General features: G+C 38.5%; 1 protein-coding gene across 1 annotated transcript in view; it reads left to right on the top strand.

The window, feature by feature from the left end:
• The window catches only part of LOC104353840 (uncharacterized), a 176,041-nt gene that overhangs the window by 92,552 nt on the left and 59,175 nt on the right, over window positions 1–24,314 (top strand). The window contains exons 22-23 of the mRNA XM_086468791.1: window positions 18,918–19,136; window positions 20,987–21,239. Of these exons, the coding sequence (XP_086324917.1) occupies window positions 18,918–19,136; window positions 20,987–21,239 (472 nt within the window). The remainder of the gene's footprint in view (window positions 1–18,917; window positions 19,137–20,986; window positions 21,240–24,314) is intronic.

The raw sequence follows: 24,314 nt of genomic DNA, 5'->3' as shown, positions 1-24,314 counted from the left end.
TGATTTTTTTTTTTTTTTAAAGAAACATTAAACCTTAAAGATATGAAATTGTAATATTCTTTTGAATCATATTTCCATTTCTCATTGTCTTTGAGTCCTTGACTGATTGATTTATTAACTCCCTTTTCTTTACCTGGCTAATTTTTGTGTGTGAAATATTTCTGTTTTCATTGCTCTCCTCTTTTCCTCCTTAGTGGTTCACAGGTTTTCTCAGGCAGTTGAAAAGCACATGCTGTTGCAGGATACTTTCTAATCCATGTTTGCCACTAACTGAATTACACATGGGTGGCATAGCACATATTCGGTCTTTCATCCTTATCTGTTACTTCATCAGTACTTTCAATCTGCAGTGAAAAATGTGACTAACGTTGTGTGGTATAAATAGACGCTGCAGGTTGAGAACATTTATGCATGATTTGAATTTTGATGAAATTTTATACTGCCCTCTGGGCTAAACACTTAACCTAAGTGATTGTCCCAATAATTTTGTTGAATCAAACCTTTTCAGATGGAAGTTTTACCTTTCATTATCTTTTAAATTGTTTACCATAAAGCTTTCCAGCAGTGTTAGGAAGCAAATAAAAAGGACACAGTTGCTGTCTATCAGTGATTCTGTGAATTGATATCTTGTCATTATAAATGAGTGGAAATAGGAATATAAAATACTTTAACTCAACAGGCTATATTTTTAAGTTATTGCAGGCCATCCTCAATATGTTTTTTCTTTTAATCCCACAGGATTGGGGGTTATAAGAAACATGAAAGTATAAATGTAGATCCATCTATTTACACTTATTTGTATATAAATGTATTTGCACTTGGTACAGTTCAATGTACCAATTTAGGTAATTCTTAGTTTTAATTTCCTAATTGCCACAGTTGTGTGATCTTCCCATATTTATTTATTTTCTGTTAAAATGACTTCAATAGTATTTCTGTTATTTTTTAAAATGATGCTTTGGGTCTATATTTGGGATAATTTTTGTTTTAATGACAAGCATTCTTTCCATGTAGCTTTATTGGTTTTGATGTTTAAAAGTCTAGAATTTATTACCATAAGCTGAAAGCAATCATTGAACACTGACATTGTAAGTATGAGAGTAATGCAAATAGTTGTCATTTACTCACTTAAGATATTTCTGTTTCTAGCAAGAACCAATTACAATGCAGTGCTCCTACCTTTTAACTGGAAAAGTCTCCTTTGGTTTTCAGCTGAATATTCTGTAGAGAATTTCACTGTTCATAACCATGGTGAGCTGCTGTTCAAACACTACCCGCTGTTTTTCCTTAGCCTTTCTGAAGTTAACAGCCCTAATTTGTTAACGAAATTTAGGAAAAGGATTTCTTTTTTCCACCCTCCAGGAAACAACAGCTTTTTAACAAAGCTGAAATATCCAGCCCACAAGAACTGAGTGACTCAGTTCAGAAAGGTTGTCACTTGGTTGCATGCATGCCATGGCATAGGCAGGCCCCATGGTACCTTTCGTGGTCCCTGTCTTCTGGTCTTCTTGATAGAGGTAAGTTGTGGGGTGGTCTCCTACCCTGCCTGTCCTCCTGAGTTCCTTTGATGGAAACCTGGGTACATGGGGTGAGGGTGGAGGCCCTCAGGGCTTACCTCCCATTTTCCCTAAAGCCAAGGGTCCCCAGAGGGGCTGCGTGCATGTCCCCCATGCAGCGTGGTCTCTCAGCCTCTGTGTCGCACATTTGGACATTTGGCTCTGGTATATCCAAGTGAGGTGATCTGGCAAGAGCGCCTCACACAGTACATGGGCTGTGCAAATGAAGAGCTGGTTACGGATTCTGATGAGACGGACTGCTGAAACAAAACAGTTTTATTTTTTCAGCACCAAAATCTGGACATTGTATCAAGAAAAAATTCCCACAGAAAGGCAGTTTTCTGGCAAGCACTGCTAGTCAGAAGTCTCAGTTCCCCTTCACACAACAGTCTCAATGGAAAATTTTATGGCTAACCCTAGTGCAGACTCTTTCAGAGGTGTTGAGCGCCCACTGTGCCCATTAATTTAAATAAGCCCGTAATGTGGTTTACATTTAATAAAGTTGCAGCCTCCACATGAACCAGGTTTACTGAGTGTTACCTTCTTTCCTGCTGCGTCCAAGTCTGATGGTCTGGATAGTGTAAGTGTCTTGGACTCAGAGCATGCCTTCACCCTTTGTGTTCACTAGAAACCTGCAAGCAAAGACTGCAGAGAGTGTGCTTTCACCCAGCAGAGATGACTTTTATTTGGGGACAAACTTGCACACAAGTAAAGTGGAAAACAAGTAGGTTTGTACTTGGAAGAGCCCTTTTGTTGGTTGCCCTGTTACTAACTCACCAGAATTGAAATCTGATAACTCGGATAAAAAAGCAATGTATTGCTTTAGTACTTACACAACACTAGAAAGATAGCTTACTATTAATTTTAAAATCTTCAGATATAGTGGCAGAATAAAAAACAAGTTAATATTAAGACAATAAGAAAAATGAAAACAGATCAGATACTTCACTGGTGTGAATTAGCTTGCAAGTCTCTTGGCTTCAGCAGGGCAGTTATGTCAGCTGAAAACCTGAAGTTTAGTTGCACTTTTTACTAGAGGAAGTATGTGGTGTTTACAGAAAGGAAGTGTGAAAAGCTATGTATGTGCGATTTTGTGCTGATTTGTTCATATTTACAGTGAGAGAGCCCAAGTAGCTGTAGCTCACAGCAAACATTCCTCATCTTTGGCATTCTGAATTTAAATAGACTAGTGGTGGATGCTTTTGTAACCAAGCCTAGTCTCATAGGCTGGCTGCCTATGTTTCTAAAACTGTGTCATCCAGCTCTGCTCATAATAAAACTAACCAGTTTATTGTTCAAGCCTCTGCACAAAGCCCTTGTCTACAATTGAGTCCCAGCTTGTTTGTTACTAAGGGGGGAAAGAAGATTTGTGGGAAAACTCTTTTTAAACTCCAGCACAGACAACTATCCAGGGTTTAACATTAACTGGTTAAACTGATCCACGATCACCTTTTAGCTGGTAGATTTGCGTGGCAAAAAATTGGTTTTGCTTTTCAGTAGCACCTGGGGAGGTGATTTGCTCAGTGTGGAGGTTTTCCATTCTATGTCTTTCCCAGGGACTTGCCAAGCATTCCCCAGTCCTCCCACTCAGCCTCCATCAGGCCTCTGGCCAAGTCAGAGCACACACTCTCAGCATAAGGACAATCCCCAGATCACTTGGATTGCACAATGGAAGATGTATCTTCAATTTGCACACCTCCTTCTCACTATGAGTGCAATTGCAGTGCCCTGTATAGTCTGCCACAACACTTGCCAGAGTGGTGCTGGAATGGATAACACAACAGTATTTTACAGTCTGTCTCAAGCTACCCACTGAAATGAAGGAAGCATATGACCTCAGCAGAATCAAGGATGTGTGGTATTAGTGCCATGGTTGAGGGTTTTTTTTTGACAAAGCACTTTTCACTGGAAAACAAAGACCTAGAAAAAATGAAATTGTGGGAAAGAGCTGATGTTAACTCCTCTTTCAGTTCTGATGTTAACTCCTCTTTCAGTTCAGGAAAGGGTAATTGGAACAAAGTTTGGAGGCTCTTGAAATGTTCCATCTTGACATTTTGAAAAGAATATTTGTTTTGAAATGACTTTTGTTTCACATGTTTTAATGTATACAGAAGAGTTCATTTTCTATTGAAAAGGTCAAAATAATTTCAAAGCACTTTAAATGATTAAAACAGGTCCTTTCATTAAACAAAATATCAGTATGTGAACACTTTTCTATTCAACATTTTCATCCCAATTCGGGACCAGAATTGTCTTTTGAAAATCTTCACGTGAAGGGAAAGCTCCTTCACATCCATCTTTTTTTTCTACAAATAGAAGCTTCTAAGAGACCTTCACGTATTAGTTAGAGGTCCCATGCAGCATGAAATAAGTAACACAGTTCTCTTTGCTGACATTGGTAATTACCTTGTGTAACCCCCACATCTCAGAAACAAAGAATTAGATTCAGCGTAAAAGAAGAACAAATGGACAGTAAGGACAGTTCCCCAACCTGCTAGTGTCTTGTTTTATCTCTGAGAATATTCTTGCTGTCTGTGCCTCAGCATCCTTACGGTATTATTATGACGTGTATCATGGAAAAACACAATAGCTATAGACCTTCATGTTCGTTCTGCATCACGTGGCTGGTTTTTACATGCCTTCATTCTTGCTTGCAAATTCCCTCTCTGCCACTTCTGCTTGCTTTCTTGTTTCAGTCAAAAATCAGTCTTGATTTCTGTCAAAATCAACAGAGTTCAGGCCAATGATAGCTATGGCATTCCTGAATTTTTATTACTGATTGGTTGGAATATTAAAAAAAATATCGCATAATAGAAAGACATTCAGAGAAGTGTTACTGGATTTTATGTTCATTTTTCACCAAACTTCACAGAACCTGTTTTTTCCTAGATTGTCCCTTTTGAGACTGGGTGGAAGCTGGATTTTCAACATTTGTTCAAGATGTCTGGACCTTTGATAACCCATGTAGTAACTCCAGATGCATCCACTGGGCTGTACAGACTTGCTCTACACCATGCGAAAAGCAACTCCTCTGTGCCTGAGATATGTTAGATCTATTGTGTGTGGACTAATAGCCTTCAAATGTGCAAGAAATCTGGTGCTCTACAGAAGCCTTCGACTTACTGCACACATGCAGCTCTATGGACAGTACTTCTGTAGTACTTTCCTGACTATTGGATTGAACGTGTTTAAGTTCTGCAGCACATGCAAATCTGTTTCTTATGGGAAAGCCTGTAGAAATGAATAGCCTAAGCAGAACAGCTGAGATTATTATAAATATATATGAATATAAAATGAAAAACATCTTAATGATTTTCATTTTTTTACAAAATCATAGAGATCTGACATACTGTTATGCAATGGTTTCCATTCTGTACGAAGACCTGCATTTTCCAGTATCGCTCTATATTAGGAGATTGATTACTATGATCTGTTAGGGGGCTAATTTCCAAATCACAGCACTTAATCTGTATATGAAAAACCAGCCCCAAACAAATCACATTGTAAGCAGGATTTCTTCAGCTTCTGGAATTATGGTTTAAAGAATCTTCTAATGTGAAGTTCTCAAATGCTGTTTAATGTTTGGACTCCCATGGAATTTTGTGCCAGACTACAAACTGCAGATGCAATATATGCACCATCTTCCTTCTCTCACTTTATGTAGGACAGAAATACCAACTGATGAAATAGCAGAGCCAATTAGAAAGATCCATTAAATAAACTTAGATGAGCCTATATACACAGTATAACCGTCTTGATCAAAGGATTTGCTGTTAGGCAAAGAGTTGACTAACAGACAAATGATTGGAAACAGCTTTTTTCCAGCCTGGATTGGGTGATAACAATTTGGAAAGAATGGAAGCTGTAAGAGGAATGCTCTTTTGCTGGCTGTGTTGGAGAAAACATGGAAGACTGTTGCAGGGTGCAAGAGGCAGTGTCTTTTGGAGGAGAGACAATTGCTGGGAAAGCAGAGGTGGAGAAGATCCTGACTTGCTGAAAGAAACTCTGACCTCAGTCAAAGGAGTACTTGGTGAGGACATGCAGAAAGGCTGTTATATTTTGGCTTTAAGCTTGTTTTTTTTACCACCATATGCCCCAGGAAAGATACATCATTAACACAGAGCAGTCACAAAGCTGGAGTAGTGCAGTCCGGGAGGTTAGACCTGATTTGGAGAGAGGCTAAGGCAGCTGGGCTAATGCATCTCATTTTGCTGGAGGTCTAATGCCTGTGCCCAGAAAGTGTGCTGAAAGAGGCCAAGGAAAGTAATGTTATTTATCTCTTCTAACAACATGACACAAGATTACTGAGAGAAAGAAAAGACGTCAGGGGTAATTTGACAATTGACACATCAAGGCTTAGAGGCTATATTAAAAGAACTATTAGACACGTCAATTAATTTTCCTTTGCCTCATTAATGAGCATCTTAGCTATGCATCTTCTGTTTGAAGCAGCAAGCAATCATTTTTCCAGGTTCCTTCATTCTACAACATGTCACAGCCCTCCCAAGATGTACATGAGACAGGGTGTAATACAGTATGATTATTGTTCCTAATTTCATGAACGACTCTTAACTTTCAAATTGAAGGGAAATTTAATACTTATTTTGAATGTTAAATGGTGTCTCTAAAAAAAAGAAACCTATGCAATTCAACATTTTGCAAAGCTCCAGCTTGTTCCATATTTTAAATTTGAATCTCTTGCAGTAACTGACTTTATACCCTCACTTCAGTCCCAGGTTCCAATCAAAGCCCCAAAAGAAGTAAAGAAAAAAACAAACTAAAACAAAAAACCCCAAACCCAGAGCGCACTCTTTCTTTTGCTATGGGAACTGTGAAGTTTGCTGATGACCTTCATTAAATGCCACAGCCAACTTCTGACATGCTCAGCAGCGAGTCTCATGACCCACAAACTGAAAGCCAACCTAAATCATGGATTGGTTGTATTTGGTGTTTTTTTTGTGTCTAGAAACCTGCTACTGGAATGTGCTGAGTGCTTCTAAAAACGTAGCAGAAGGTTCACTGACAAAAGGCATTGTCTTTGTAAATTTTACCTTCAAACCTTGAGCCCCGCAAACAAAAACTATTTAATAAGCAGACAAAGAACCGCACAACTAAATCACCAAAACCTCCCCTTTTTTTTTTTTTTTTTTTTTTGGTAAAGTTTTGAAGTCTTTAAGCTGATAGAATAGCATCAAATATGACCTGTGAACCAGCTTGCCTTCAGGTTAAAACAGAAGCAAAATAAAATATAACATAGTGTGTTAACATGATTGTAAGGTAACACAACTAAAACATCACCAACAAGAAACTAAAGTTTTAACCTAAGTGTAAGTTCTGATGCATTGTGGATCAAGCAAATTTTAGGATGACCCTTAAGGAAATAAAGATTATTAAAGCTACATATTAAGCAAGAAAAAAATACTATAAACTACTGAGAGATTGAGAGCATATTATTGTCTGAACTGAGGCAGAGGTTTTCAAAGTAGTCTGTATCCTGTAGCCACAGCACTCTTTCTAGTTGTATTTCAGCAGCTGAATTGCTTTGTTATCTTTGGAAACCTCACCCTGACTGCCCTGCCTGACTTCTTGAGGCTTTTGCATCCATACGCTGCTATCGAACTTATGGGAACTCACGGGAAGGTGAGCAGGCTGCTTAGCTAAACAAAATTAATAGGCTCTAGATGGGAAGGAAGGACCAATAAAGGATCCCTCTACACCAGGAGCTGTTGGAGAGGGAAGGAGCATCAGACCAGTAGTGCCATTAGTCTGTCACGCTGAGTTTTGACAAGGGCTGGTTTGTCCAGGTGGGGAAGATAGGACTATTTTGTAGGTGCTTCTGTTTGAGTGAGTTATCAATCACGTTGAGTCAAAGGAGCACAATCTACTGCAAACCAGTGAAGCCTTGTCTGAATTCAGACCAGTAGTGAAAAACCTTATGACTCTAAGATAATGGGATTTTGTCCTCTAGGTTTGTGTGAATGACTTTATTGTAGATAGAAAGGTAGAAAATTAATAAGTGCTAAGGCTGATTGGCAAACTGACTTCCCAATAACCCAGCCTTTCAGCAGAATAAGGGAACTCTAAATCTTAAATTCAGAATCACTTCTGTGGTGCCCCTTGAAGGTTATTTGAATGTTTCTTAACTTTATCGTTTGGGTAAACCTGGCTTTTTGGAAAACTGCAACTGTATCTTTCAGATTTTTTTTAATGAAAAATCTAAAGCTTCCAAGAAAAATCAGAATCACATATTTAAACAAAAAAAAAAAGTTTAAAAATATTTTCTGTGAGTTTTAAAAAAATTTTCAACAAACTCTATTATTTACGAGTACACTTGCAGGCAAATATACACAGGAAAGAAAACAACCAAACAAACAGAGGAGTTATTTGCATGGTAAATTCAATACCTGCCAACTATTGTTTATCAGAGACAGCAGAATAACAAGGCTTTTGTTCTGCCCAGATACATTGTTGTTCTGCTTTGGAAGCTTTAGTCTAAGGGCTCTTGAACACTGGGGTTTATTTTTTAGCCAAGTTTTTGGGAAGGCAAGGCATACACAGTAAGTCTGCCTGTCACTTGACCTGTGGTAACTTCTGAACCTGCTGGCCAATTTTAGCAAGAGGGGTAGAGCAGAGGGCAAGTACCTCAGTTATTGCCCCTGCAGAGAGAAATGCTGAGGTGCTACCTAATAGAAGGTTAATTCCCCTGTGCCTAGATACCCTTATTGTGTTTTATGGGTGAAGTCTCACAACTGAGTCTCTTTTAGACAGGTCATTTTTTAGAAATTGTGCGTGTGGTGGGTTAGTGTAATACTTCTTTACGTTTCAACTGAAGGAAAAATTTTATTGCTATCTTTAAAAAGTATGTGCTTGATCTTTACTCTTGAGAAAAACTTTCTTTTGGTAAGGGATGCCAAGTCCAAATTACTCTACTGCCAGTGAAACATTTGATTATTTTTTTTTAAATAAATGTTTCTCTTCAATGATTTTTTTTTTTAGTTGGTTTTTTTGTTGTTGGTTTTTTTTTTCCCAGTCTGATGAAATTGCAAGTACCTAGGAGCTATACTAAAAGCTCTTTGAAACTGCAGAGTCATACAGAGGTTGATTAGCTGTGTATTTTACAAGTCATTTTTTATTTTTAGAGGAATATGTCTTTTCTACATCCTCACTTTCTGTTCTCTTAGTAGATAAAGCTTTCTGTGATGGTGCTGATGACTTAGGCCAATACATAAACAGGAGTGACAACACAGGTAATGTAGATGCAGAAATGAATGTCTGTCTTGTTTGTAGACATGGTCTCCTTTTTGCACCCCGGCATCCTTTACCTACCCCTCTGCTTCTCATTATTCTCTGGCACTGGTGTTTCTCATGGTGACAATGTTTTGTGTTTCTGCTTATGCTGGAGGTCATTTAGTCACACCTGGGGTAGCAGTTTTGAATGCGTCTGAGAGGAAATGCCCCCAAAGAAAATACAGACCCAGAGCACATTTTTAGCTAGAGCACACAGAAATTGCATAATGAGTTTATTATATTACACTTTTTGTAGTATCGCAAAGCAACTTTTATACCAGGAAAAGGATGGCCCCTGTCTTATTTGAGCTTTCTTTTCTTTTCTTTTCTTTTCTTTTCTTTTCTTTTCTTTTCTTTTCTTTTCTTTTCTTTTCTTTTCTTTTCTTTTCTTTTCTTTTCTTTTCTTTTCTTTTCTTTTCTTTTCTTTTTTCTTTTCTTTTCTTTTCTTTTCTTTTCTTTTCTTTTCTTTTCTTTTCTTTTCTTTTCTTTTCTTTTCTTTTCTTTTCTTTTCTTTTCTTTTCTTTTCTTTTCTTTTCTTTTCTTTTCTTTTCTTTTCTTTTCTTTTCTTTTCTTTTCTTTTCTTTTCTTTTCTTTTCTTTTCTTTTTTTTTTTCAAACAAAGAGCAATGTATTACCATGACGCTGTGCAGTAATTAGCAGGAAGTTTCAGAATTTCTTGGTATCAGGCAGAAAGGTTTGCTCCTCAGAGCAAATGTCCCCTTTGGGAAGGAAATTTCAGATGAAGAGCATTTCACTGGATCAATAGATGACACCAACAGAAAAGGAAGCCTGCATTTGTCTTGCTGTGTCTTACATGCACCTATGGGCAATAGAGGAAAGTGTGTTATCTAGAGATTGTCTCTGATAAGGGGATATCCCTCAAACTCTCAGTGCAGCTAGCAGTCACGTATTGATTTTCAAGCAACAAGCTGTGGCAACTTTTTAATTTCTGTTTTATACTGTGGAACCAGAGGAATAAAGATATGTCTTCACATTGAAAGAAAACTTGTGTAATTTCTTTCCAAAGGCAGCCAGGGACACTATTCTAACACTACTTGAACACCTTAACCACAGCTAGTATCCATTATGTCATATAGTATAACAAGCGGGAAGGAGAGCACTGCACAAGAAATTACACAGTTTCTTTCTTTCTTTCTCTTTCTCTCTTTATTTTTTGTTAAAGGCGGGAGACCTGATTTCTATAAACAACCCCCTAAAGGTACTCCCATACCAATGGTAGTCCACCGTAAAATAGATAAGGTTCTCATTATGTATCCTCCATGTCTTGATCATAATTTCTATCATGGTTGACATTCTGGTCCAGTTATATCAGGTACATTCTGTGTAAGTCCTTTAGAAGACCGGGATAAAACCCTGCTGAATACAGGATTATTTTGCCTTGGGGAGAGAGCTAGTCAAAGTGCACATAGTTCAAGGTGGATTTCTAGTCAGATTCTGCAGTACTGGGACATTCTGAAAGAAATATTTTTGAATTGAACATAGCTCAGAAGGAATTAAATTAGTTCTTTAATGCTTGTTTTTTCTCCAGAGCTATCAACACAAATTACTTTCTAAAATAGGCAACTAAATATAATAACACAGTATTAAACTGAAAAGAAAAAGTTAATACTGTTACTATGTAATGCATTTTGTTTGACTAAATTCTACAGATAATTTCCACCATAATTTCAGTGGTGTTTACAAAGATCTTTCAGAAAGATTTCAGTTTAACATTTCCTAGAGCTGCTTTTTTTCATAATGTAATTGAATTCAAGATATCTGTACAGTATCTACATTTTCTCATCTTGGTAACCGCTTAATAATATCTTAAATATAATAGTATCCTAGAGTATTCTGCATATGCACGTAACTTTCTTCACTTTCCTTCCTTATTTTTTTCCTAAGGGTCTTAAAGATTTAATTAAGCTGGCCTAACATAGGTATTTTTTCTTTCAAAAAGCAGGTTTTATTAAAGCAGAAACATTTTTTAAATGCAGTGTTATAATATCAGTCATCTGCTCAAACATGAGATTGTTCTCTTACATGAAAACCTTGAGGAAGGAGCTCTTTCAAAATAGTCCATTATAGCTACATTTTGACAAAGTATGCCTTGTAAATGCTGTAACTATTTCAGGCAATTTTCTGTTTGTGAATTTTTTTTTTCAATGTATTACATTTTCTTTGTTGTTTCACAAATTGCCTTATTGGCAGTGTTTAAATCTGCAAGGATTTATTTTTAACTGCATTCTAGTTGGTATTACCTGTGTCACTTCATACTTCACTCTCTTCATGGGTTGCTGTTCCTGTGTCAAACTCTTCTGTGCATGGATGCGTTGGTGCGTGGAATAATATTAACTAAAAAAGGTAATTGATATCAAGTAAAAAATGAATTCCTAATGTAAAAATTGCTCTAAATGCATGTCCCATTTTTCCCCTAGATCCCATCTGTTTTGCCTGCTTAGTTCTTCCTTGTAAAATTTGCTATGAGACAGGAAAGGTCATTTTTGTCAGGTCATACAGAAGCTTCCAGAGGTCTGACTGGAACAGCACTAATGTCTTTTAGAAGTATTTTTATGTACAAGCTACAGCCACAGATTCCCCTTTTCTTTCATCTTCATACTCACCTATTCCTATGGTGCACGAGTATTATAAGTCCTCACATGAAGCGAACAGTGCATTCAGTTTACCAATCGACATCCAAACTCCAGCATCTTCACACACATACAATTTAGCTGTGGCAAGGGAAACAATGCAAACAAGCAGGAATTCAATTTCTGTTTCAGCCTGTTGCTGTGAAAAACAGATACAACTGAAGAAGTAAAGGGGCTTTGACTTGTGGCTTGTCTTATGTTCGCATAAGATGAAGTGTCATTGCTGTGCATCCAGGCAGCAAAACATCTTTCTGAAATATAGGACCACCCTGTGCCATGTGTCTCCTGCCTGCTCTATCCACAGCAGCTGCGAGTCGGTTCTCGCTGAAGGAAGGTGGCTGTTTGACTCTAGCTGTACAGATCCACTCTCCTAGGGTGATGCTGCTGCTAATTAAGTACAGGATGGAAAAGTTCAAAGCTATGTCTTGGTTTTTTTTTTTTGGTTGTTGTGTTTTGTTTGGTTCGTTGTTTGTTTGTTTTTTTTCCCCACACCACAAGGCTGTTCCTTATTTTGAAGCTTCACTGCTCTCTGCTACAACGCTCACTGGAAACCTCACCTGTTCACTTGGTGGAGTTTCGGCTGGTACTGGATTGCCATTTTAACTTGGCAACTTCAGAGTCTTGTTTCCCAATGGCCTGCCAGCTAAATTGGTGTGTTACAGATGAATGCACAGCTCACAGATGGTGTTTGAGTGTTTAGTGGCCCTCAGAAGTAGATATGTGTTTGGTCAGGAGGAAGATTACATTTTTCCTCCAGACAGAGCAAATGTCCTTGGGGATGTTTTCTGTGTCAAGGTAAAAACCATTCCACACATCAGGTACAGGGGACTCTGAGCTTAAGCAGGAGTACTACCTGCAAATACATGTATTTCTTTTTCTCCTGTGTAGGGTAGGCTGCTACTATTAACATAAATAACAAGTTTTTTACCTTGATTTTCCTGAACTTCTACAGATGTTTTAGGCCTAGCATCTCTCCTCCTTTAGATTTTGGTGGGGTTTTTTGGGGGGTTGTTTTTTTTTTTTTTAATTGCGATAATCTTGGAGATGTATTTATTACTCTGGTTGACCTGTAATATTCTTCTCCAGGTCATAAACTCTTCTTTTTATTGTTCATACACGAGGTTGAGCATTTGTGCTTACTTACTGTAGAAGAGCTTTACAGGTAGTGCTGCGTTTGTGAGATCTATACCTGCACTGACATCTCGCATCCTCCTGTTTATGAGTTGTGTCTTTTTCTTATTCATTCATTGTTGTCTTATTTACTTAAAGCAATCAGAGGGCAAGAAGTAGAGGAGTTACATGCTTTCTTTTGCTTTTTGACTGGCCTAGTCATGGCATGAGGATGCATAACAGAGACTATTTGATGCCTTTTGTTCCTTTATAGAATGAAATATAAAGCAGAGCTTCTTAAAACTTCTGAAAGCTGTACTTGAGTTTCCTCGTTTCATGTTTGTTCTCATACAGAGCTGGAACCAGGCAGACTGAAATATTTTAACAAAGTCTGTTCATGTAAGATTTCCAGACTCTTTTGCCAAGCCAGTAGGCTCATGAAAATTCAGTTAAGCATGAAATAGGCAAAGTTTATTTGCCTACCTAAACTGCAGGCTTGACAATAATAATTTGGATTTTTTCTCTTTTGCTTTGTCATTGTCAGATGCTTATGTGCAAAGCTCTGCCAGCTGTCTACAAGGAACCACACTGTCCTCCAGCACTATTGCCATTCTGCTTAAATTTTGTGATTCTCCCTTCCTCCTATGCTTCCTTCCCCAGCTTGGTAAAACATCGCTTGTTGTGGATGTCTCCGTTAATCCCCTCAGCTAAAGGCAGGAGATGGGGTCCTCTGCCAGCCTTACACCATTGGGTAGAGGGACTGCTGAGGACAGGAATCTGCTGCTGATTGCCAATTTTCTGTTTTCATAAACTCTTCTATAGTGAAAACTGAGTGTCTGTCATTTCGAGACCAGCACAGATGTGTCGAGAGGAATATGAAGCTGTCGGCACTTTCTTCCCTTGCTCTGTAATGAATATGTCTTGGCCCACTGACCCACAGTGTCCATCCCCTCAGTGTGGAAGAACATCGTGGTCCCTCCAAGGCAATAGCTGTGCCAACATACATCCCTGCGATCTTCTTGGTGCAAGTGGGTTGTGGGAAAAGTTCAGCTGATGTGTTTGTTCTGGCTCCTGGCTATGCATGTGATGCAAACACACCTGGGCTGTTGCTGATCCAGAGCTTGCTGCCTGCTGGTCATCTCCTTGTTAGCTGGCACAGACTGGAGCTTGGAGAGGAACTCAGCTGCTGTTGGCCTCCTCCTGCCTGGGTTAGTGGGGCAGTGTGGGTGTTGCCAGGTGCACTCATATACCTGCGTCATGTTCTTTGCAGCAACCCAAAACAATTATTGCAGTTATTGGCTGACTCTTTTTCCTGCTTTGCAAGAATGCTTAATTCCTAAAGCCTTCCTTTGGTGTTTTTGGATTTTGCATGCTTCTGGAGGTTTCTTTTCTCCGCCACAGATACATCTGAAAAATAAATCTGTCAGTATTTCCAGCGTTTCTTCTGTACTATGATTCTCAAATTTTCAGCAAGCTGTAGAACAAATTCTCCTATGAGCATTTGTATGTTAAGGAATTACCTAACATCTCCTCAGGTCTTTTGCCACCTCTCTTACAGCAGATAGCCCCTAGATAGCCCTTGTGACTGTTTGTGGTACCTGCTTTCATGGTGCTTGCAAACCAAAGAATATGAAACATAAGTGTGTCCTGGAAAGCAATGAGAAAAAACAGTGCCTTCATCATTGGCAAATCTTCTCCCTGGTTATATTCACTTTGCATGCAAATAAACAAAAAAGTAATATTTTATTAGGAATCCAGTGGATAGAATAATGGACTGTAACTCAACAGAGCTCAGTTCACAGTTCTGCCGTTGGCTTATTGGACAGTCATTTGTATCATCACCATACAGCCTGGGATAAAGACAATTTCTTTGTAATGTGAGATCTATAACAGGAAAATATTATGCAGAAGGAATAATAATAATAAATTGATTCTAATGGTAACAAAATTATATGTTTTCTATATATGTTTGTGTTGCGTGCAGCAGAATGAACAGTTTCTGTTCTGCCTCATGCTTCATCAGTGGTGCTTTTCACTCGTTTCCATTTTAAGGGCTACATGTATTAGTGTATTGTTTCTAGATGTACCTTCAGATACAGGTGTGCTTCCCCAGTGAAAGTGATAGCATTTCATTGTGGTAACACTGGGCTGCATTTCTTGCTTCTTCATTACTGTTGATAAGCCATAAAGGACTTTATGGGTAAGTTCAAATACCTACCATTTATGGTGATGATGGGGAGGGGCTTTTTTTATTTGTGAGCTGAGTAAATACGTTGCACAGATTCTTGGGCTGTGAGGACTGTGATTCCCTGAAAGAAATTTGCATGAAGTCATTTGTGTCTGCATTTGTTTTTTACATCTTCTCTGGTTATATGTGTAACATAACACATTCATTTTGCCTTATTTTATGCAATGTAAGCAGTACATACATTCAGGAGCAAGTCCTGAATACCTCAGCTGGTATTTCTGGAACAAGCAGGGTTGCATTGCCTGAGAATCTAACCTCACCATCAGCTGTAAGTGCCAGTCTTGCAGCGCATTATGCAAACGTTCATTGTAGTTTGTTAGCAGCAATGCTGTCACCCAACAGTACAAGCTGCCTTCTATCATCCATTACTTTTCTGTCATCATCATCAAGTGTAGCTTAAGAGAATCTGTGCATCGTTTCTTTCCTTTTGAACAATTTCTATTGAAATAATTGAGCTGCTTTTATGGTAATTCAGTCTCTGCTATTTGTTACTGAAGCATTTTGCAAAGGAAAATGCAAAACTAATGCCCTAGAACAGAAATATTCAGCCAAATTACTTAACAGTAACCCAAGGAATCATGGATAAATCCATTGCTCAAGTGGCTTCTCATTTGGAGCTTTATACAGTTTTCACCCAAGGGTTGAGATTCGTTTTTTTTGTGGGTGGAGGGGTTGTTTTGTTTCTGAAAGGTAATACTCACGCTCTCTGCCCTAGAGCAACTTTATATAAATCTCTTCTGAAAACTGTATCTGCCAACACTGTCACTCCACCCACAAGCTTTCACTAGTAGCACCAGCTAAAAAATATTTAAAGGTGCTGTTTCCACTTGTTTGGTGCATTTCATTTCATGTTTCTGCCTCTTCCTTTCTTCATTCTTCAAAAAAAAGTCAATAAGAGATATCATTTAAGCCCAGTGTTTTGAAGTGACAACCAGTAAACAGCCTTATAACATGATTAATGAGTACTCAGGAATAGTTTTCTGTAACTTACAAGTAGGTTGGGGCCCACTGAATTTGTTTTAAAGTAAATGAAAAGATTCCATTTATGGGTTGGGACCTTCACTGAGTCACTGGATATGCTATATTTTCCACCAATTTCTACCACTGGCTGGTGGTGTTCATGTCAAGGTGTTACACAGTCACAGGGAAGTACAAGCTAGAACAGAAGTGACACTCGTAATCTGGACTTCTGACAAGTTAAACAATAAGGAAGACTTTAATTTCCATTTAAAAACTGGAAATGAGGTTCAAGGTATGTGATGAAAACCATGAAGTCTTCAGGAAAAAAAATTGCTGTTCTGAAAGTAAAAATGAATGTTGTTTACTTCTACCTCATGGATATGTTTTTCTTAATTTCTTTGGCTTTCATCAGGCTTGGCTTTCTGTGGAGTTTCTGAGCTGCTATTGTTTTCTTCAGAGGAAAGATGCACCAAAGTGAAGACATCATAGATGTTACCCTAATGGTTTACGCAGAGTCATTGCTAGTCAAAGGCTTCTAGGGTTTGATAAGAGCAAATGGGCCCTGAATTTCTCTACTTTCATTTGGAAGTTTATGGAGTAGGTGGATTCCCATGTCTGAGAGAGCCAGCATCTCCACATGGATGACATAGCTCACGGGTGCTCTCTTTTGACCTTTTGAAAGTGGAAGTAGGTTGGGGAGAAATGGAGTCATGAAGACATAGGTTGAATATTTTAATTGTTGCCTAAGTCTTAGGGAAGTTCAATAGCCACATCCTCTATGATGTGCTCACAGTGCTTACACAAGCAGCTTCCACACAATGAGTTACAGAGCTGGAGTAAATGTATTCATGAAACTCCTGTGAAAATACTGATTGCATTGTGAGATTCTGCCTCTGTGAGGAAGAATTTACCTCACCTTCCCAGCCCAGCATTTTGGTCACTGATATTTCTCAGTGTTTCTGATGCTCCGGGACTGCTGTGAATGAAAGAAGACTCAGTATTTTCAGCACTCTGAATGGTGTGCTGTCCTTCTCAATCTGTGTGTTGGGTTGGAGGAAGGATTTATATCTTGAAAAGTTTTACAGGTGGTATGTTGGACATTTCACTTTGGTGCTGCTTGTTTTGGAGGTAGCTTTATTTAGTAAATTGAGCCTAAATAATCCAGTAGCAAATGACTCTTACATGAAATGAGGTGTCAATCTAAATCCAGACTTTTATGGAAAATACTTGGTTATTTATGCTTTCAGCAGAGAGGTGAAGATTGTCAGTGATCCCTATAGGATGTGGATTTCTGACGGGTGAGGCTGGGTGGGACATGTGATTCTGCTTGTTTGAAGAAGGATGAGAAGAGTATTATGAGCTAGGATAACATTCTTTTTTCGTTTCTTTTTTTTCTTCTTTTTCCTTTTTTTTTTTTTTGCACAAACAACAAGCAATTTGATCTAACTAAAACAACTGTGTGGCTGCCCTACTAACTCTCCTCAAGGAGTGAATACCTTAAGAGTAGATTTTGATGGAAGTTATTAAAGATATCAAAAATTCTTTATATAAAGGAAATGTAGGACAATCTAGCTTCAGAGTTCAGAACATCCAGAATGCCATGGTTATTGTATAATATCACAGTCAATTATATTTCTTGTTTTACAGTTTTCTTTGTCTCTTTCTCACACAAGCCTAGACTCTGATTTCATAATGTTAATGAAATGTGTTGTGATGTTCCTGTAGGCTGCTGTGGGTAAATAATTACAATCTGAGGAAAGTGATTCATGATGTGACTCTAAGTCTGTAAAGTAAGACTTTGTGACTGATTAATATATAAACAAAGTGGACTGCAATGTCTAAAAAAAGCCCTTCAGAACCCCTGACAGGTCAACCTACAGTCACTGCAAGGATCATCTGTCTCAGCCCAACATATACTTCTATGAGTTTTGGTGATTTTCACCTGAGGCTTTCTCAGTGACCCAAACCCTATATTTTGTGGTGTGTCTCTGACAACTTCTCCTCCTGTTCTTCAACCAACCAGGTAACCAAAGCCTGAGCCTTCTCATGAGAAAAGGGGCCAGCTGACAGCATGCCTTTTCCTACACATGCATCCTGCTCAACATTGAGGATCAGGAGTAACGTGATGCTAGGGCTTTTCCCAAATTCCAGACCTGCGGCTGGCAAGTTTGAGGGTTTTATTTCTCCTGTTCATTCAAATCTAGACCAGACGCAGAATCCTTTTAAGTTTCTCCACTGTTATTCACAATTCTCTTTGTGACTGTTGGAGAAAGAAATGTTCAGAACTGTTTAAGAAATTTTTATATACAGGCAGGAAAATGCTTTAAAAGTGTAAAAAATACAATGCAAGTAATGCTGTTGCTTCTTCTCCAGTCATATGCTACGCTTTAAAAAGCCAGCATGTTTTCTTCCACAAAAAGATCTTTATATTTCTGAACTTTCAGAAGCCTTAATCAATATAAATAACAGTTTGAGCATGATGACATCATATTTAGTTCTAGAGTTGTGCATCTCAGCTGCTTAGTCATTTAAATCAGTGGAAACAAGCATAGCAGTTAGAAGTTTCAAAAGGTCAAAGAAGCTACTGTCTTTTCAGCTTTGAATCAGCTGAGAGACTCCAGTTTCTTGGGAACATAATGCCAAGGCTGCATCTCTGCATCTCCTTTCTTCCCCTTCACCCCTCCATCCACTTTGAAGCAGTATAGTAATTAGCTTAAAGGGCAAATCACACCACACTCAGTAGCAGGATACTGTACAGTGCAAGTTCCTTTCTATTTTCTCTTTCACTTGAAACTAGTTTAAAGAGGAGTTTTAGCCCACATTGTGTACTGAAATATTTGACTGAAGTTCTCTTACCCAAATGCCAAAAAGTTATTTACATTTTTCAATAAAACGAATACTTTTTCAGCATAAACATGACAAGTTCTTTTACCATTTTCTCAGAAGGAAAATAAGTGATAAAGTGTTCCTTAGAGAGCAATTTGTGAAAAAATTAAAATCAAAATGAAAGCAAAAGTCTTTTAAAAACACTCTGCAGTGTTTTGCAACTGCTATTTCTTATATGTTTTTCTGAATGACTCTTTGTTTTATTTTCACACATTTCCAGCTGCCGTTCTGCTGCTGAAGTGAAACTGTCCAGGCGGATTATTGAGCATTTCCATTTCGTGGTATATGCAGCTTTCTCAGAACTGGGAGCCGCACGCTGGTGCTCCAGGGACTTCTGGCTGCTTGTGCTGCTGGTAGTTTTGCTGTGGTTCATGAGACTTTACCTGCATTATTTGAGCCAATGGCTTTTCCTACAGAGCATCTCAATTCCTGTTACAAAGTGAGTCCCTCTGCCTTCTTTGTCTGCCCGAATGTTTTTGCAAATAGCTTGATTCAAAGCAGTTCCTTTGAACTAGGAAGAGAATTGATGACTAAGACTCGTGCTAATGGCTCTGCATGCAAGCCCCGATAGGATCCTCTGCAAAGACTAGGAAAACAAGGACCACATCCAAATTCCAGATGATCTGATGTGTAAATGTGACCCTAAGAGAAAGGTGAAGTTATTAATAATGTAAATTTTCAACCCAGAACAGGATGTTTCCATTTGTGCATCTTGTGTCACGCTTACCTGTCTCCTCTCTCAGATACCCAGGAGGTTATGTATCTTCCACAAGAATCATTTATCACTTTGGATCAAGTATTTCAAAATGCCTAAAAAGTGCACAAAACTGAAGAAGCATTTAAATCATATTTGATGTTACCAAAGTGATCTATGAGCAAAATACTTTGAAGAATTTAACTTTGATGTATCAATTTTACTGTAAGGACTACAATTGGTTGACATATTTTAACTGTATGATACATTGACTTTAACTCGAGAGTCAGCTCTCTAGAGAGTTCCAGGAAAATCATTACTTGTCATTACTTGACATGAAAAATAAAAAGACAGAGAACAAGTCCACAAGGTCATATATACCTGGTTCTCTGTATGTTGCTGTGGGGTTGAGAGTGTGTCTACAGAGCAAAAAAGATCAGTCATGCTTAGGGAAGGGAAGATTTCTCCAATAGAACTTTTTTCTTTTTTGTCACTTAAAAGCATGATGCAAACCTGAATCAGTCAGTAGGAGCCAGTAACACGCAGTTCTGTGACCTATGTCTGCTGTGGTACTGGGATTATTAACCAAAATTTGATCAGGGTGTCTGAGCAGACTCTGGACAGCACTAGGTGTTGTTAAGGTGGACTTCTGGATCTTAATGCAAAGTCAGCCACCTCTCACTTCTGGCTTTGCACAGCCTAGGTGGGCTCAGCCAGCTGGCATTAAGACTTCTGGGAGGCCAAGCATCAAGAATCTGTGAAAGCAAAGGAAACATAACAGAAGGAAGCAATGTGCGTGAGAGAGGTGGTCATGTTTGAAGACACTAATCACAGCTGTCCCAGACAGTCAGCTAGATAAAGGATGTAGTTCTCAAGATGAGATGCCTGGAATCAGCATCCCAATCTGTAGCTGTGTGCCTGCAGAACATGTGACTGAGTCGAGCACTCTCTAGTCCCACCAAATACAGTGGCAGTACTCACAAGTTGGAGCCAAAGTGAGAATCAAACCACTTTATCTTTAGTTAGGAACAGAATTCAAGCCACTTTGATTTGCTTTAAATTTTTGCCTCAGATTTCAGTGTCTGTATGTAGCTCAGAATACCATGCAGTTCCCGTCTCTTACAGTGCCACCAAACTTGCTCATCGTGTGAGCTTTGCAAATCCCATCATCCCATGGTGGCAAGAGGGACATTTCCAGTCACTTTAGGGATGCTAAAAGCTATGTCTTCCATATCACATTTTCCGCTTCATGCAGTGTACAAAGGTGCTGCAGTATGCAGAGGGGTGAGCTCCTGTGGTCTGTGCTCACATTGGTGCTTCTGGGAGCTAATCTCCTGCTGTAGCCCTCCCTGCACAGTCCCAAGGGCCTGAATGTGCATCCACTGAACTGAGAGCCAGAGGGTATCAAAGGATGTGGAGGCAGGAGGAGGAGAAGAATTTTATTTTTTGAGTAGCTTCATGTAGTTTTTGGTCAGAGGGTTGCAACCAAGGTGGGGATGCAACTTTACAATGCAACATGCTCTATGTGTGTTTGTATCTTTTTAAACGCTTTACCCAGGAGCACAGATAAACTCTCTCCTTTTTCTTATTTACAGATTCCAGCTTTTCCCTCACACTGTTGAACTGTGCTACCAGAACTCCTTGCTGCAGACCAGTGAAGAATTGGTCATGGTTGTGGTGGGACCCCTAACCTTGAACGCAGGGCTGCTGCTTATGATCCTGATCAGATGGGGCTGTCAGCAGCTGTTTGACTCATTTCCTTCCTTCTTGTCAAAGTTTATCATAGCTATGGGACTCTGGACAGTGCTAGACCCCTTGGCAGTGTTTGTAGTGGATTCATTCCTGGGGGTAAGTCACTTAAAATAACTTGGACATGAGACCTTGACGTAGAAGTTTGTTTTATGCAGTGAATCACCAAAAGTTATGAAATTCCACCCCTGGCAATGGAACATGAAAGTTGAAAAGAAATTAAGTAATAATGTTATACATTACCTTTTTATTAACAAAATTCCCATCTAATGGAGTCACTGTGTTTCCGCATAAATTTAAGAGCACTGTACATGCCATATATGGAGATAAGAAAGTAAATCCACCACTAGAATGATTGCATCTGCTTTGAAAAGGATTACTGCAATTTTGGATGTTAATGGAGTTGGGTTAATGTGCAGTCTTGATTATTAACGTTTCAGATTTTTCTAAGCACTGAAACAGACAAAACAAAAAAATAGAGGTTATTGTGCACTCCTCTGACATGCAAGGTAGTTAATATAATTTGCTGGCACACTTAAAAAGACTCGTGAGATTGAAAGACAGACATCTTTAGGGAAAGAGCTTCATCATACGTAAAATCATGAGAGGAAATCAAGAGACTCCTAACTCTATCTGTGCCTATGTATACGCTGCGTAGGCCATCTGTACCTAGGTGGCTGAGAATTTTTAACATATCTGAGGTAACGTCTCCTGGAACATGTGTTTCAGATTTGGCTCTCACTGTGCAGGTGGCACAGGGTCTTTTTGATGGGCACAGGGCACTGAGAGCTTTTCTGGGGGTGTGGTATTGCTGTTCTTCTGCCCTTGCCTGTCTTTCAAAGACATCTTTGTTTCTGTTGCTCACTCCAGATCAAGCAGTAATCTACAGTTATTGTTGTGGATCATGTTTTCTCGGGTGTCTTGGTTCTTCATCCACTAAACTGTGCTCTGCTTTTAAGAAGTCCTGTTAAAAATGTGATATTCCACTGTTTACATGCTGTTTCCCAATGCAGTTGTTTTGAAAATTAAAATAGAGCTGTGCAAGAAATTTAATTGGAGCTTGCTTGGGGAGGTAATTGCAATATTTTAAGCATGGGGCAACACTGTGTAGTTTTTACTTAGACAGACTGCTGTTCTGTTTCTTTTGTAAATTTCATAGTGTAAACCATGCAAAGAATTGACTTTTAATTGTAATTATTCTGATGAAGATTTTTTTTCCTAGGAGAAAAAGGGTTTTTTCCCATATCCAAGCTAGAAATATTCAAATATTTAAAAGGCTTCCCCCTCTGCCCCAATATTGGTATATTCATAAAAACTGGAGGAAAGGCTGAGGTCTCCCTTGTCTGTCCCACTCTTGCATTGAGAAAATCATTGCCATTGACTTCAGTGGAATTGTGTTCGGTTCTGGTCCGACTGGATTCATTATCAATTTCAAATAGGGCTTCTTTCCTTGGTTAGAGGAAAATGCTAAATAAGAATAAGGTAACTAAGTTTTTCATTACAGCATTGGAAAAAGCACACCTCTTTCTGTACTTCAAACTGAAAATTTGGCAATTTTACTCAGCAAGACTATCTTTGGTAGAAACCAATTTGTTCAAATATTACACAATATATTGCATGTATCCTTTCCAAAATGAAACTATATCTCTTACATGTGTTTTCATTATTGCATTTGTAATATTTTTTTTTCTCCTGGCATTCTTTCAGCAGCTATTTCAGATTTACTTGCCAATCTATTTTAGAGCAAGTATTTTTAAAATGTTGTGTTATGGTAATACGAGTTATTTCGGTGCTAGAATGTATTTATTTATCCTAAATCACCGTAATACTTACAAAAAATAACAGATAACCCTGGAGACAAAGGTTTCTCTGTTTATTAACTATTTTTTTTTATTATTATTAAGGGAAGACTAGAAAGCCAGTTGCATGTCTAGGGGTTTCAACTCATAGTTTGAGATACTCTGTCAAATGTGTGAATCCAGGCTTGATTTACTATTGTCTTGTAGTAGGATATTCCAGGGATAAAAGACTTTCCTATGATTTTGGAGAATGCAGTTCCAGCTTCAGTTCTTCCAGAGCTTTCCCCAGACCAGTCACTTGGCCTCTCTGTAGCTTGTAAAATGCAGAGAGTAACACCTCTTTAGCGACATGGATAAGTATCATAATAAAAAAATATCAGAGACTGCAAAGTGCTCACATGACAATCACTCTAGTGTGGTAAGTACCTAGGACAGATATTTGACAGATATTATTGAAACAATCTCAAAGATACCTTTCTTGGATCATGTCTTTAATGACAACAGGAGGACTGACACAATCTCTTTGTTAGAAAAAATTGATAGAAAGATATACTTCCACCACACCATTTTTGACTTGCCAGAAAGATCTGCTCAGATAAGAAAGACATTTACTCTTATTTGCCATTTTGCCATTCAGACTTTTGCCTCTCTGGAGGGATGTCAGGACGTGACTACTGTGCAGGGGATTTTCCTTGGTAGACAGTCTTCAGTAAGAAAGTGATGGAGGCAGACAGCTGCTTTTTTTTTTTTTTTTTTTTCCTCCAAGCAGAGAGGGTAGAACAAGGAGATGGAACAGAACCAGGAGATACTGTAAGTTAACTTTTTTTGTAAAGGACATGGACAGATCTGAATTAGTGACTGGTCTTTGTATGTCATTACCATTCTCCTGGGACTTGTAATTTCCATTACAGAAACGTGGCAGTGTTGCAAAGGGTGGAGAGAGAACAGAAATATACTCAAGAATCTCAGTTCTTGCACAGCTTGTCATTGGACTTGTAATTGTCTTTATTGCGTGTCATTTCAAAGCTAGCAAAAAATGGGGAGAAAGTTTTGACTTTTCCTAAGGATTAGTCCAGGTAAGTTGCTCAGGAAGGTGCAGGTTTCTTGAAGCCTAAAAGTCACAGACTTCCTCTGTGAATGATAAATATTGGATTTTCTGGTGATGCAGTTTCACATCCCTGCAAAATGTGTTAACGTGATTTAATACGGATATGTCTGTCATTGTATCACTTTAAAAAGAAAAAAAGTGAAGAGAGGAATTTAGTTTAGCTCTGAGCAGTAGAAGACCCAGATATAGCTGAATTCTTCTAAATCGATCCAGCAGAGGGCAATAACATGTCAATACAGTAGCTAGTTCTTAAGAACTAGATATGTG

The sequence above is a fragment of the Leptosomus discolor genome, chromosome 8 (genome assembly GCF_034619465.1).
Source record: "Leptosomus discolor isolate bLepDis1 chromosome 8, bLepDis1.hap2, whole genome shotgun sequence".
Taxonomy (NCBI): Eukaryota; Metazoa; Chordata; class Aves; order Leptosomiformes; family Leptosomidae; genus Leptosomus; species Leptosomus discolor.
The sequence above is the reverse complement of the archived record's forward strand: the minus strand, read 5'-3'. Positions and strand labels throughout refer to the sequence as shown.